Below are 16,617 nucleotides of genomic sequence, written 5' to 3'. Positions count from 1 at the left end.
TTCTCACCTTATCCCAGGCTCGTAGTACGACGATTCCTCCTTCCTCTTCTGTCAACTGACACAGTCGTTCTCGTCTATCTTTACGCCACCGTTTTCTCCCTCTTTTTTTCGATCGTACTGATGCCAGAAAAAGCAGACTGATGCATTTTGATCAGGATCCATTTCCGCGTGCCGACTCGAACGGAAGAGACTCCAGGGCTCTTTCACCCTCGCCTAGGAAACGTGTCATCGAGAACGTCCTCTCTTTGAAACACGCTCATACCATGGGTCGACTTAGTTTCTTCATCTTTTATAGGTTCGATTCCCTTTCATCATCCCCGCATCCGCGGCAATTCTCCTCTACGGAATAAACGCCACGATTGCTTCCAGCCGCTTTACAACGAAGCTCTGTGATGTATTGTTAGTCAACAGGTTTTTGTGATTATGCAAAGATTGTTTGCAGTTATTAATTGGGAAGTAAAAATGTAACAAAAGAAAAAATAAGGTAGATATTTTTTACCTCGAACAATTCGAATTTGCTATAAATCTTCCTTTACAATTAATAGCCTTTTATATGAAATATGATCCGATATTTCATTGGATATTTAATTTTCTCCTGATTTTCCTGATATCAATGTATTTAATTTCATTTTTCATCTCTGTTCAGGTAATTCGTTAGAAAAGCGGTGCTTTGAAAGATGTAAATATAAATTCATTAAGGCTCCTAATGGAACCTAGAATCGTGGCGAACGCATGAGAAATTATGACAGACGTAGGATACAGTGACATTTCTCGGTTCGCTGGCAGTAGTATTGTCCTGCCATTAGACAGACAGCGCGATCGCCAGACAAGGGAACGTTTCAATATTTTCATAGATACCACGTTACCTATATATATCCGAATAAAAATCGAACGAAATTACTTCGATATTTTTGTAATTGATCCTGTCTGTAATTTAGACGGAAGGAATTTACGAGGATTGTTTTTCCTTCGTTTTTTATTCCATGAAATTCGAGGACTCATGCATATGGAATTGATACGTAGTAACGAACAGTTGGCGAATAATTAATTAAAATACAAATTTCAGGCTCAATCTCATACCCTAAATATTTGATCGCATAAAGTGTATGCTCGAGTTGACGTTCGTTTCTCTTTGCCGTTCGATAAATTGCCATACGCGCGATGCGTGAACTTGAAAAAAAAAAAAATATTAATGAACGCGAAATATTGGTACAATGAATCGAAAATCCTTAATTGAGCGCGATGTAGTACCTGGTCTCCCTGTCGAGGATTAATCGTTTCATCGAAGCTATTAGAAGGTAACTGCGAGTTCGCGGAACAATGTCGCACCTACGTCGAACGTGGTCTGCAATTTTGTTCCGCCTAGCGTGCACGTTGCATTTAGCGTGACAACGCGGATGCGTGTAACCGACACACCTGAACTACTCTAACGTATAAATTGAGAATACTGAATAAAATAATCAAAGAAAAAAGAAGGAAGGGGAAAAGAAGAATGAAAGTCCTAGGAAAGAAACATCAAAAGGGAAAAGAAAGAGAATAAAAAGCAAAAACGGGAAGCGGAATCCGAAAAGAGCAGCGGAAGGTCGACGATACAAGCCAGGACGATGGTATATTCTCGATTCGCGATCGTAATCAGAAACGGCGACTGCGCTTCCAATTCCACGTATTCGCCTACCTACTATCCCGCTAGAATTCGTGAGTAAGACGACGCTCATCGTTATCGTCGTTAAAATTTCTGCAATACGTATCCGCTGAATTTCGATGAACCACGGCCGATCGAGTTTACTCCAACGACTGGATTCATAATTATGCAACACTACTTTAAAAGAAAAATCAAATATATATACATATATATGAATATATAACGAATGGTGTATATATAGTGAAACGTAAAGGAAGGTAGTATATAAATATGCATGTGCAATATTAAAATAATTCAATTTAGAGAAAGTGTGGTTGATAAAAAAACGTAAAAAAGCGTAGCTGGGAATAGATATTTCGATTGTATTTTTATTCCCACCACTTTCTTACTTCACCCGTCGAGTCTGGAATTTATTCTTTCAACGTGTTTTACGCAGAAACTTTTATTCAAGCGTGCATACGCGACTGAATCGAATAAACCTTCGAAATTACGATTTCATAAAAATCCGTAATGTTCGGAATAAAAATGTCAAAGGTGTTTCACGGATGAAAGACGCGCGACACAGCGCCATCGTGAATATGCACGTCAGGGAGAATTGTTTCCTTTTATTTTTGTCGGGGAACAAAGAACGACAACCGAAACGTTATTTTTTAAATGGTTGCATGTGACGGTCATTCTTTCTATTAGAGCATGAAATGTGATTCGCTGTTACGATTGTCTTCACAACCGACTGCTTCGATATCCAGTTAAACTATATTATTAAACGATCTAACAGTTCCAACTATCCCAGATGTTCCACTAATTAACACGAAAATTCAACGTTATTAATTAACAAGATCCGAGTCCCAGTTCGATTCTATGTGAATTCAGTAAAATAGGAGATACACGGGAATTATAAGCAAATTTCGGAGAACCGAGGGAATTATCAAACGATAGTTAGGAATTAGACGAGTTTCCAAAATTCTGCTGGCTGAAACAAAACGTCCAAAGTTTTCATTAATTAGCTCGAAGAATAATTATCTGGTGGAACGATACTATATTTCGTGCAATTGTAAGGCGATGTGAGTGCCTCGTGTCAATATCACCGCTCCAATGCGCCCAGATGGAATATATGTATGTACTACGAGTAGTGTGACAATAACACGATCAGTTATACCGATTCCGCAATATCGGCGCCCTCGATCGCTGGTATCGAGTTTCCTCCAACGAAACCGCTGTCCGTATCGTAATTGGGGAACTTGTGAAATGCCCTTCCCATTAATTTTAAGAGATTATTATTTGATACATCGATGCACACAGACAATTAAGAGATCGCGTTGTCAGCTTCGCTAATAATTCTGTCAACGAAAGTATTCAAAAAGTCACGAGATATTTTCTCCAGTAATAAAATTCCTTAAACGTGCTTTTCAATTTTTAAATGGTTTTAAATATTATTATTATCGACCTACGTCTATTCGACAAGACCTAATTAATTCTCTAGGGGATACGATTTCGACATTTTCGATCTTTATCAATTTTTGATACAGCAAGACAGAAATTCATGAGCAGAATTCTAAACGGGACAGGAGAACACGATTTCAACTAAAACCAATACTTTAAAACAAGCCTCGAAAAGTCTTCGGAAGTTACATCAAAGATCGGATATCCATCGAATTAATACAACATCCTTTTCAAACCCGATCTTCGTCTGGTTGATACAAAGTGAACACCAGTCAATCTGACGTTGATCAAACGGAATAAACCAAGAATTTCTCTGCGACCTTCCGGTATTTGCTAACAACAAAATCAATAAGAATCTTCTTCAGGCCAGGATACCTGCTAAGCAAAAACGCGGCTGTCTTTATTTTTCGACGATGTTCGTCGATAAATTCTCCCGGAGACTTTGCTTCCGGAAGTCGTGTCTTTTGCACGGACGTGCTTGGTGATCGATCGCCCGGCCGTAATTCATCTGGCACGCGTAATTCCATACTTATGTCCTGACAATTCCTCTGCTCGTATCTTCGATTTCCACAGTCTGTTCCCGCCCCACTCCAGAGGAACATCTATGATCCTGGCACGACGTCCAGTTGGCTCGAGCTTGTAATCACCTCGCGAAGTTACCGTGCGTGAAGCCGGAACTTGGCAAGCTGCGTGCATTCGTTTCACGCACGACTATGCTGATCGCGTGGCTCTGTGTGTACGTTTGTTTTCACGCGTTTATGGGGTGGATAGGATGATACAGTTGGAAGGACGTTGTTTCTGCTTTTTCAATTGAATCAATAGGCGAGCAAAACGCATATCCGAAGGATTTTCCTTTCACGAAAAATAGCGTTTTCTCTTCCATTGGTGCGTTCATAAACTGGTACAACATTTCCATATCGGTTTTTTTCTTTCATTCTCTCTCTCTCTCTCTCTCTCTCTCTCTTTGTTTAACTACAGTGGTGGCGCGTGTAAAATCCAACGCGTTTGTTTCCACACTACAAAGATACTCCCTCGCAATAGGTGTTCTTCTAACATAGGCAATCATTTTTCTCCCTCTCCAACTTAAAAAGGTTCCAAACTTTTCTTTCCAATTTTTGTTTCCGATAGTTGTTTTCCCCGTACATCTTCCTAAGATTCTGTTTCTTCTGACTCGTTTAAGAAACGCGTCAGCGATCGGCGCGGTATTCTCTAAAACGAAATTCGCTGGAATAGCCTCGAATTAAATTTCAAGTATCTTTTTCCGCGACTTGACCGGCGCTCCTGCGCTTTCTCTTTCAGCATTCGTGCAATCTCCCAACGTGCAAAGTTCAATCGTCGTATCGCTCTCGAGAGAATCGATTTCGTCTTACATTCCACGCCGCGACTTCGCAGAGAGCTAAACATCTTAACGTGTTGTTGCAACGAAGCTGATTCCCTGAGCACCAAAGAGGCACAAAGCGACCGCTTCCTCCCAAGTTTGTTTCCAGACGCGGAACACAGCGCGCGAACTTCGTATTTCGATGAATCTTTCAAGCGTATCCTCGACCGAGGTCAGACACAGGTTAAAAATGCACCGGATTAAATCGGCGTGGAGAACGACGATCAAAGCGAGACGTGCATTCACAACGGTCTTAAACGTGACCGCATTAACGTGTGGCTCTTGCTTTGTACATCCTTCCTATGAGTTTAACCTCGATCCAGCCACTCCCTACGGAGTCGAGAAACAGCTAGAACGCGACGTTTCTGGCTAGCCGAATCCCTTTGGAAATTCAGGATATCCTCTTGCGAGACACTTGCGCTGCCATCTCTATGCGACTACCTCGAACGTTTGCGGGAAGAAAGCCTCCTGCCAGAGAATCCAACTGTATGTTTGATATTCCAAGTGTCCAACTTGCTTTGTACTATTCTTGGTTACGAATTAGTATGAGAAAGCCTCCTGGTATTATGTTGATAGACATACAAAAATGCTTTTGGCCAAAAATATTTTCCACAGCGATATGCTAAAGTATTATTTTCTAAAAATCATATCAAATAACTCTACGTCCTAAACGGTGCTGGATGGTGTCTAATTCAAGTTTAAGAGTTACTACATGAGAATATGCGTCAAGAGTGGTAAATCAAAGCCGGCGTTAACGCGAATCGTCACCGGACGACGGGTGTCGCGACGACGTTAATATTTCAATAGCTCAGCCTCGTAACGTTGCAAAGTGGCTCTCCACGTATCGTTGTTATATCTTTGCAAGTATATTGCCGGCAGTTAGAGGCAGTCTGACCGGACCTGCCAGCCAGTTGAACAGCATCCACAAAGGCTGGCACCCGGGTATCGAGTCAGGTGCTTGCAACGTGTAACTCGTGACATCCTCCAGCGATGCTGCTTAGAACCGTGACTTCGTTCGCATTATTCGCGCGGTAACCAATTTACCATCCTAATTTCGCGTGGATTATCCGGTGTAAACGGCACACCGACGGTTGCCTTTGTGCATTCGACTGCCACGAGCTAGTTAGCCTAACACCGGCTGGCTAGACTCCAGACGTTTCTATCTCAAACCCCTGCGCGCCTGTATCGCTGCTTGCCGGCGAGGATATGTATGGAATTCTTGCACCCCTAGATCGCCATTACGCGCGGCGTGAAAGCGTATCGAGCACGCACACGAGGATGCGTCTCGTTCTCTGCTCGAATGCTCGACCATCCGCGTCTTCTTTAGCCTGGCTCGGCCGTGTTTCACGCTACGTCGAACGCCGTGCTCGTTTGAAGTCAACGAAATTGGCTGCTTATAAGGGCTGACGGTTTCGGAGTGTGAGTGCTGAATTCATCGCTTCTTCGTCGTTCCGCTTCTCTTTTTTCTTCCTCCTCTTCTTCTTCGTTTTCTTCCTTCGTTTCTACTTTTCTCTTCTTTTTCTCTCCACCTGCTCTCCGACTATTTAAGTCAGTTTATCCTCGTTCCATCTTAGATCGTTTTCTCTTTCTTTTCTCCGTTCTTCGTCCGATCCTATCGACCATTTCTTTCTGGCCGTGTTCTTTGGAATTACAAATTATGCAGCGAACGGTTCGACTAGCGCGGCATGAGTTCCTCAGGAATTACAAATCACACGTCCAGACATCGTCCTCTCAGTCTACAAGAGAGATTCGCTTCGAAGAGCGAGAAGCGAGCTACTGTTGGTTTAGGCAGGAACGAATAGGGTAGAGGTTGGAACAAAGGAAACGCTGGATCAGATTTAGGATCTCGGCGAGTCTCGCGCCAGAACGGTCGAGGCTGCAGACGTGGTACATCGTGGAACGTAAGAGGCAATCAGTGTGTTTGTACGTTCACATGGAGAGGAAGAGAAGATGGAGATTCGTCTGTAAATAACGGCCGAAGAAACGGAACTTGGCATAATTTTCCTAACATAGCCCTGGACTCTTCTCGTTAACGAACTGTTAAATCACACGATTCCTTAATTAACGAGTTCCAAGTTTCAATATTTATCATCAACATCTTTGGTTACTGACCGTCGTTGGCCTTCGAGATTATCCAGTTTCCAGCAATTCATATTTACCTAACAAGGCATTTACGCGCTTTGAATCATAAATGTTTCTCCATCGAGGCCAGGCTCTGCACTAAAACGTTTACAGGCTTACACCGGAGGTAGAGAAGCTTTGGGCGAAACGGAAATTACGTTCGAACGCAGCCGGATATGTGGCCAGATGGGCGCCTTTCCGCGAATTTTGAATAACAAATCGTGGACCGCCGACTAATTCGTGCAGCCGTTCAACCACTCCGTCCCTTTCGCTGTGACGAAAGGGAGAGAACCAGCCGGAATAACTACTTCGTTATCATGCTGTAATCCACTAGGATCTAGTTGAGCAAACGAGAACATCTATCGTGAATGGGGAAGCGTTTAGGTCGCGCCATTTTCCCGGAATCTGTGTCACAGTTACCGACGCCCGCGTCATGAGGTAAAACGACTCACCTCAGGACCTCGTGGAACCTAAAGATTATAAGATTCATTTAAACTTTATCGCTTCGACCAACTTGAACTTTGCCGTGTCAAGCGATTTTAATTTTCATTCGTTCTTACGGTATCTAAACTTCGCTGATATCTGCCAGTAGGTTAAGATGTAGGTTTAAGGACGTGAGTGAAATTTGTGAGAGGTAATTTAGTTCGGACCAAAATGTGATTTTAATTTTGAAGCTACGTACTTAATTTTAAGGAAACTATTTCAAGTCGGCAATAATTTTATACTGGGTGAACCTTCTTTAGGATTTTCGTAAATATCATTAATTAGAAAATTATCCTAACGAAAGTCTTATGAGATAAAAAAATTCGAAAACCTATATCAGAATTTCTTCAACATCATTCCCAAGAGAATCATTTACGTTTGCCACGCATAGAATTTTCTCTGCGCCAAATATTATCTCCTGCGAAAGTTTCAAACTTACTTCGCATGAAACTATCTTTCCTATTTTTACACATCAAAAAACTTTCGTTATCGTCCATTTAATCAACTCTTCGAGTCATCGTCCACTAGTCTTCTCTTGAAATGATTTCACAAAAGTTTCCTCTAGTTCCAAAAGCACGCCTACGTTATTCGCATCCAATATCCATCCTGTTGCAGCTGCATTTTTCACCTATAGAACGTAGATACTGATACTATAACGGCGTTGTACAGCGACAGAGAGACGAACAAAAGAGTGGCTAAGCTAAACGGGAAAAGAGAACGCCTTATTCTCGGCACGATCTTGAAATATGTCGCCTGGCGGTTTGCTTTCTCCGCCCCGTCTTTAACGCTAACGTGTCACGCGCGTACACGACGTTAGATGACGACAACGACGACGACGTTGGATGACGACGACGAGAACGACAACGACGACGATTGAATTTTCCAGGCAGACACAACGATATCGTCAGCTCGATTCGTAAAGGCTCGCCTCTTTGTTTCGTCCGACGCGTTATTACGTTCGCATCTGACGTTATGCGTTCGGATTTTACGGTTGGAGGGTAGTCGCGTGCTCGTTACAACTTTATGCTGGGTGTATAGCATATCGAGACGTAGGGTGCGTGCAAAGTGCACGCTTCGGTTCGGATTTATAGGTCGACGGCGAAATCAAAAGACGCTGAGAATTATTAGAACGCGGATGCAGGCACAGTATGCGCGAGTCACACGAGCTGGAGATTTCCACGCGTTCGTTCGCTGCCAGTGACAGGGTAAGAATTCGCGAATTATGAAATTCTAAGTGACGTCCGGAGTGACAGGATTCGTTATTATGCCGAGATATCGACTATTGTGCGCTGCACGTATAGCACGTTGTAAAATGCATCTATAGTTACAAGATATCAAACAGGAAATAAATAAATACGTTGTTTCGAGTAATATCATCGTTTCCACGGAAGCGAATTTTTCACGAATTTACCACGGCAGCTGTTGTTTTTTGCCAAAGTGAAAAACTTTACGATATTTAATCGCGTAATTGATTGAATGCAAACAAACTGATGAGAAAAGAAGGATTTTAAATGAGTATTTATATATCGACAAACTCAAACATTTGTTGCATCCTCCAATAATTTTCCGCAATTAAATCGGACTTGCATTAAAAACGCAACGCCCGATATTCGTTCGCGCGATAATACGATTATAAAACCAGCAAGAGCGTTTTTACAGTGACAGTGAAACATTCGACGCTGCTCGCGTGTCTCGTTCGACGGACGCGTTTCTCTCGCTGCCCTAATTAATTCCGATGAAATCGCGATTAATTACGAAACATGGATGCGCATTTGTTACCTTTTTCTGTTCGATCCAACACTGTTCTTTCATTCGATTCGTTTCTCCTCGCTGTCTGTCTGTTTCCCTTTTTCCTTTTATGTCAGCCATCGAACAAGAAGTCACAAAAATTCCAGCAGCCCGTCGAGTATCGTACGTCACGGGCTACGCGCGCGTCCGCGAAGACGAGAATACTTGTCCTGCCACAATATGATACCGAGTGCCACTTAACAGTGCGAGTAAACCCTCGACGCCTTTTATTGCATTTGTGGGCGGCAGCTATGCGAATGGCAGGGAGACGCTGAGAGCAACAAAGACGAGAGGTGAACATGGTGCCGCGAGAGATACCGAAAAGGGGAATAAATGGGAGGTCAAAAGCGAGGAGAGAGAAAGAAAGGAGGAAGGACAAGAGAGAAGGCAACGAGAGAAAGAGAGGCGAAGGGCGAAGGGCGCAGGCGGAGGTCGATAGCTCCATGTTTCTACTGGGTGTCGCGTTTCGTAATGACAAAAAGGGAAGCATGATATAGGGGAATATCGAAGCTGTATGGAATTCCACGATATTTCCCTGGTCTCGTAATTACGACGGATCTCTTTCGTTTCGACTCTTCGCCAAAATCCAACGATTTTCGCAGCGTTGTTTCGCGCACCTTTTACGTCTCCGCTTCATCATGCCCAAACGAGACGCGCGATTTGGCAAGTACGCGAGCGCAAAAATTAAATCGTCGATCCGGACTGCCATTTCCCAACGGCTGCCGGAGCTTTCTAGCGTTCTCTGATCGTTGAAAGGGATCGCCTGTGGCAAGGGATGCGGCGTAAAAGCGGTAATTATCGAAGGAGACAAACGATTGGACAATTCGTTCACTGAAAAACTCGATACGAACGGGACCAGTGTTCAATATGCGACGCGATCGAATCTCCCTTCCCTCGACCAGTCGCACACCCTCTGTTTCTGACTTTAATGGTACGCTGCATCTCCAAAGAGCGGTACGAGAATCACGTGCCACCAGACAATTCTCTCTGGCGCATAATATCAACGTGTCCTCGAGATCCTTGGGCTTTATCGTTTATTCAATTGCTCGCTATTTGGAGGCAAATTATATTCCCGGCGTGATCGCACACGTTAAATCTCGTTTATGATCGTACATAATGGAAGTTCAGTTAATTTCGAATAAAGATGACGAAACAGAGGGTTAAGAATATTTCTATTTATTCTGTTCATACGGACGGGTGATATACGTGAAACACGACTTTCATAAAAAATAAATTTCCATCTGTCAGGCAAGGATCGTTAACGAGATCGATTCGAACTTTTCTTTATTCCACGATCGCGAGTTATTCTGTCGGTGTCAGAAGAAAAATCACTCGAACCTTTATGTAATTTCAGGTCGGCACTGACGACAAATGGAAGCTTCGTTTCATTAAATTTACAACCGACTGAAAGGCTGTCCGCGCTTTTTTCCCGAGAGGCGACGCTAAGTGGCAAGCATTGGCGTCTTTAATTCCGGGGGCCGGCAAAGAGAGCTCGAATAAAACCGCTCGTCGATAATTACGCAGGCTCAGGGTTGCTTTGCGTCCTTTCATGCCGGCAATCGAAAGACAAAACTGCTTTGAAATGCGGCGCGCGCCAGTCTCGCGCAAAGACCTCGAGGTTCTCGGCGAACTCGTGTCTGTGCTAGACGGATACACGCTCCTTTTTTTCTGTCTCTCCTTCTCTCTCTTTCTCTCTCTCTCTCTCTTCTTTTTCGAGTGCACACTGCACACCCTCTCACGCGTACGTGAGTCGTCTCGCGTGTCAAGCCGGTGGTCGAGGACCTCGACGAATCCGTGGAAAAGAAGCCGAGAAGGGAAAAGAACGAAGAAAAGACGAGAACGAAGGAGGTGGAACGTGAAGAAGAAGAAGAAAAGAAGGCCGGCCCTTGTTCTCCTGCACAGCCACTTCAATCGTACTACTTTTAGGCTACAGGCGCACTCGCGTCAAACTTCAGAACTTTTAAGAAGCGCTTACACAACCGGATGTACCGACTAGTTGACGTATGAATCTCTATGTGGCTCACGTGTCACGGCCCGAAGACTTTTCTCGCCGGTGTTCACGGATTTGTCCCGCTCGTTCCATCGTCGACTTATCTCTATCCCTTCTACCATCTTTTTTCAACTTCCTTGTCGCGCCTGGAAAATGTCGGGCAGGTAGTTTTATAGAGGAAGGTGCTATAGCTTAGAAGCGGTATAATTCGTCTAAATGGCGAGTAACTCGAGAACAAGTACCTACATGTTTGTGCTAGAGACTCGAGAATTGCAAATTCAAAGAGTTAGTGCGTGTTCAAGATCCTTGAAAATGCGGAATGATCGAGAACAAGAGTAGACTCGTGGGCAACAATCATTTGCAAATTGACACGGTCTTAAGTTAGGAAAGATGCAGTTTTTCAAAGAATCGATAGTCGTTTTAAGAATCATTATTATTGTATCGTTTAATTATTATTGCATATTGTCGTCGTTCTATACACGTTACTCTATGTGGAAAGTTATATAGAGTTCAACATTCCTATATTGGTGTATGCAATTGTACAGAATAAACGGTCTTTCAATTTCCTCTTAAAATGCAAATACTAGAACGAAAACCAATGTTATCTAAATAAAGTCACTTTATTATTACCATAGGGCTTTCTAGCAGAAGATAAAACGTTTAAATCCGGCAAATAATCAAACTTTTCTGATATATTGTTATGCAACAGCATGAAGGAAGAATTGCTACAGTTTTCTGCTCAAGATAGAAGATTCGCAATAAACTTGGATGTCTCAGTCAAGGAAGAATAACTCGGAAGACATCATAAAACCCTGCAACGAACACAAATCGCTGTAACATCGTGTACAAAAGAAAGAAGAAGGAAATTCCCCAACGAAAGCATCTGCTCCGGTGGAGTAACTTTCTTATTATACGCGCCTCTTGTTAGTTTCTTTAATCCGGTATTCTTTAATCAACGCGAAACATCTGTCTCGCTTGTTTCCACCTTGTGAAACTTTAAGCGGCCGTTTATGATAATGCGTCAAGAAATTCGGGATCGAGTTTCGTTTGAAGAATCGCGAGACGCTTGCACCGATAGCAGATGGAAATATCAGGGAACGTGTTTGTGGTTGAAGATGTTTTAACCCGAAATCCTTTAATTAGAGTGCCGTCTTCCCCGTATTCCTCGATGTGCTTACTCTTTAATTGCTTTTCTTCGATCGTTCTCAGAGCGCTTCGCGCGGTTTCCGGCGATCTCGAAAGACGTTCCAATAAAATGTCTTTTAATTGAGATTCGTAGCTGCAGCCCCCTTTGCGATCAACTAGATCGGTGAGAAACTTTTTTACCAACTCTCATCGTTCCGACTTTAATTATTTGTTTGGTTTGCATTCACCTACAGCTGGATATACGTACACGGGCCAACTGATAAACGGTGTAAATTTGATCATTCGAGAACGAAGCAACGCGATCTGCTGAATGATTTGCACGTTTAAGAAACATCACTGAAAGTATTTCATAAATAAGAATACCTGTTTGAATGAGAAGTTATTTTTAAAGAACGTTACGCAGAATTCGATGGAATATAAAATAAATATTGAAATATATGAAATATTATGATCGAACTGTATCCTACAAATAACGAAATTTTGTTTCCGTGGTAATTCAAGTTTCAAAGTCCACTGGCAGGTCGGCGTAATCGAACGATCGATCGAGTCGTAGATCAATCGGTGCATCGTGTAATTGCATTCGTGTGGACGATGACACTCGACCATCGAATCTCACGGATCACCGTGCGTATTGCATTTAAATAGAATTTTTGATACGGCGCTACAACGATGTCCGGCGTGTTCCCCGTAACGAGAATTCAAGCACCGTCACGCGACGTCGAGCCGGTCAGAAACGACTAATCAAAATCGGTTGAAAATTGAAAATTTGCGCTAATGACGAGCGTAAATCAATCATATCTCATTAATCAACGCAATATTGGCGATCGGCATGAGCGTAGAAGTGGTAAACAGCGACGAGACAACGACTCGGTTTACCTTGGTCCGGATAATTAAAATAAGAAAGAAAGAAATAGAGATGATTAAAAAAAAAAGCTGGTAGCAATTCGATTTTAACAATATCCTGCTTTGCAATGGCGACGTATTAAACGGCACTGCGTAATATTGGCGCGATACGGTTTCGTTAATTAAACAGCTTAGCAGACACCAATATCACGCGAGAAGAGACGCGATGTTCGCAATTCACGGAATGCTATAAAGGTTTTACGGCAGCTGAAAATTTCGATTCGACATTCCTTTCTTTGTTCGTCGTCGACTTCGTAAGCTTTCGCATTTTTGAAGTCCGGCCCGACGGAATAATTCAAAATTATTCGACCGTAACCGTACGTGGTGTGCACTCGTAAATGGACTTAGAAGCTTTTCACACGTGGTTGGAAGTAAGATTCGCAACGAAAACTCGCGCTATTATCTTTTACGTTGAGTCGTGGATTCCGTAAAGCCATCGATAATACCATACTTCGTTATAAAAATTTATAAAATATACTTGTGTGATGAAGAAAATTTAAACGTCTTTCGATCCACGCGATAAGTAAAATCGTCTTAGGAAAAGGAAATATTTTCCTACGTTCTCCTGAAGTGCTTCAGGTACTGGCGCTATATACAGCAGCTCGCGAAAACATTCGAATACTTATAGAAACGTATCATTTTACGAATATTACGAATATTATGTACGTTATACAAACGATTTTAAAACAAATCTGCAAGCCAATGTGATCATGAATAATGACAATTGAGTCTCAGAACAATGTTGAAATTTCGAAATGTTCTATATATAATATACACGTGGAATACATATACAAAAATTGTCTACATTAAGCGTTCAAATATTCTAGCGAGCTACCGTACATGACGCGAATAATAAACTCCTTAAAATATCACGACTCTCATAATATAGTATTAAACGTAGAATTAAAATTTATAGCTCGGCAATGAATTGCCAGCTTAAGCGGTCTCTATATCAACGTCCATGGAAGCCGAGACGTCGTTACGCCACGCAAAGACACTGCCACAACACTATTTTCCTACTTCCTATATTTCATTTCGATGGGTGGTCGTCGTACACGAGCGGCGTCGTCCGTACGAGACCGAGAATCACGTTGAACGAAATGATACGTAAAATGGCGCTTACACAGGCTGAATCCGGAATCCTTCACGTGGATGACCACCATCGGCACCAGTACCATCACGATGAGGTTTACGACGTGGAACACCATTCCTGGCCCGTGAGCTATGATATCCTGCGGCACAAAATAGAGAGGTACAAGTTACGAGCGGAAGTTGCTTGCAGAGAGCGCGTGGCACATGAAACGGTACGGAATAGAAGGAGGAGAGACAGATAGAAAGCGAAGAGGAGGGTTGAACGGGAAACGCGGCATCCTCGTTCTCAGCGTGGATAGACGCGCGAGGGTGGTGGTGACCGGAGAACGGTGAGCTTCTCAAAATACGAAGGCTGAAATGCAGTCCGTTGAACTACCGAAAGTCGTTTATTATCCATGCAGAGGCCCCGTATCCGGCCGTGTCTGTTGCGGAATCCACTGCAAAATGAAACGTTCTTGTTCCTGCTACGAGGGTTGCTTATTTAAATATAGCGCGACAGGAGTTCGAGGACCTTCTATTCGCTAGCTGAATTCAAAGGACATTCGTTTGATACCGTTACATTCTTACATTGGTCATATATTAGATACATTGGTGTTATATTAAATACGATGCATTCTACTTTCTACGATCGATTCTACTTTTACTAGTGTAGTATCGTGGACAAAAGGCAAGAGATATTGGGTGAACTATAAACAGTGTCGCGAGAGAGCCAAGGCGCCCATCAATGTGTCGTTAGTCCTTCAATTGAATAGTTTCGCAGAAAAGGCCTACGTAATCCTGGCTACGAGTAGATGCAGAACACGTGCGTGGTGGGCTTAAGAAAAGACAAAGGGATGCTAAGGGAGAAAGACGAATTAACAATCAGTGTCGAAGGGGAAGCCAGAGAGTGTGAATCGAGAAATCAGAGAGTGCGAGTTGCGTTGTCGAGAGAGTGTGGTCCGCGTGAGAGAGAGCGTTGGATCCGTGGTGACGGGAGTTGCAAATTAACTATTGAGTTGTCTAAATTATAGTACGTTATTGTATTTAGTTCCCGTTAAACAACCATTGTTTCCTGTTTAATCAACATCTGTACAATCCATTCATTGTAAATTAATCATAATAGTTTACGATACTACACTAGTTTTATTCGATTTAAGTCTTTTGCATTACGTGACAGACAATCCGAAATAGTTATACACCGATGTACGCGAAGACAGCAGAGTGAAATTACACAGTCGGGCTAGCGTTTAAATCATTGGCTACGAGATACGAGCTGTTCAACGCCTATAGCACGATGAAAAATTAAACGATATTCAGAGCAGGGTTAGTTGTTTAAAGTCGTCGTACCGCTGCTTTTAATACGGTACCTCGCCTGCGAGATTACGCGTTGAAAATACACGATACGCGGTGGTAAAGCCAAACAGCATGCTGGCGATGAAACATTTTCATCTGATATAAAATATTCCTAGGCACGTTTCCGCGTTATATTTCCCACTGTCGGCCTTACCGTGTGCGTTGCGCTGTTTGTTCGCCGTTGGACCGCTCGAGAGGAAGATAAAAAAGGTACAAACGAGAAAAATAAGGAGAGCCGTTCATTACACATTCCGTATTTACGAGCTACGAGACTCTTAAGGTAGACAGTGATGCGAATTTTTCACGAACGTTACAACGTTCGCCAATGAAAACACGTTACAACATGCCGCGCCGGTTGCTTTTCTTCGAGACCAACCTTCTCGCTGCTGGCCAGGCCGATCTTTCAAGTTTTATGAACCGACCAGAGCCCGGATAATCGACGAAGCCGTACATCAGCCGGACTAAACTGAAAGGGTATTTGTCCAGTCCGCAACTAAACCGGCGGCGACCGGTACGTCAGAGCAAATATTTACGAAGCGCTTGACCCAATTACGTGAGACAAAAGAATACCATGAATTTCAAGGGAGGTCCGGCAAATTGCACAACTGAAACATTTACGCGCGTGCAGCGGACCACGGATGGAGCACACGCGGCGACCTCCGTTCGTCTTCGCGGGCACAAAGAGAGAAAACGCACGAGGGCGGAACGAACCTGGCATAATAATTCCGTTGTAACAGTGGTAGAGACCTCTTTGACTGCGACGAAACGATCACGGTGACAGAAAGGTATTAACAGGAAATGGAATTCCGCCTGATCGAATTAACAGGACATGTTAATCGAGACAAATGGATCTATCGGGATAATCAGGCGAGCTAAAAGCCACGCTAATACTCGTCCAGTAAAACCGTGACATTACTTACGACGCGTCCTCTTCTACTCTCGACGTTAATAAAACGCGGCCATTTGCATTTTAATTAGTAGCACGCTTCAATCTTCCGCGTTTTTTTAATCTATTCTCTTTCCCCCCTTTCCTTTCCACCTATTCTTCTTTTTTTCTCTTCCCATTTTTATTTTATTTCCCTTTTTAACGTCATGTCTTCTCATATATATTACGCGCGATACGTTTTACGAGCTTGATAGAGAAACTGATCCCAGGAAAATTGATAGGAGACGCGAAACAGGGTTGAAAATTGCACCGCGCGGATTCCCGTTAGTTTTCGGGATTAATTTGTCATGTATTATTCATACATAGGGTGATTATTCGTGTCGTCAAATTATTCATAGTAGGTTGTTGCCGTGCGA

The 16,617-nt window shown here is 43.0% G+C and overlaps 1 protein-coding gene across 1 annotated transcript in view; it reads right to left on the bottom strand.

The window, feature by feature from the left end:
• Mdy (diacylglycerol O-acyltransferase) overlaps positions 1 to 16,617 on the bottom strand; it is a 92,181-nt gene that overhangs the window by 37,245 nt on the left and 38,319 nt on the right. Inside the window, exon 5 of the mRNA XM_072011283.1 lies at positions 14,015 to 14,123. Coding sequence (XP_071867384.1) covers positions 14,015 to 14,123 — 109 coding nt within the window. The remainder of the gene's footprint in view (positions 1 to 14,014; positions 14,124 to 16,617) is intronic.

Source organism: Bombus fervidus, chromosome 10 (assembly GCF_041682495.2).
Source record: "Bombus fervidus isolate BK054 chromosome 10, iyBomFerv1, whole genome shotgun sequence".
NCBI lineage: Eukaryota > Metazoa > Arthropoda > Insecta > Hymenoptera > Apidae > Bombus > Bombus fervidus.
The sequence above is the reverse complement of the archived record's forward strand: the minus strand, read 5'-3'. Positions and strand labels throughout refer to the sequence as shown.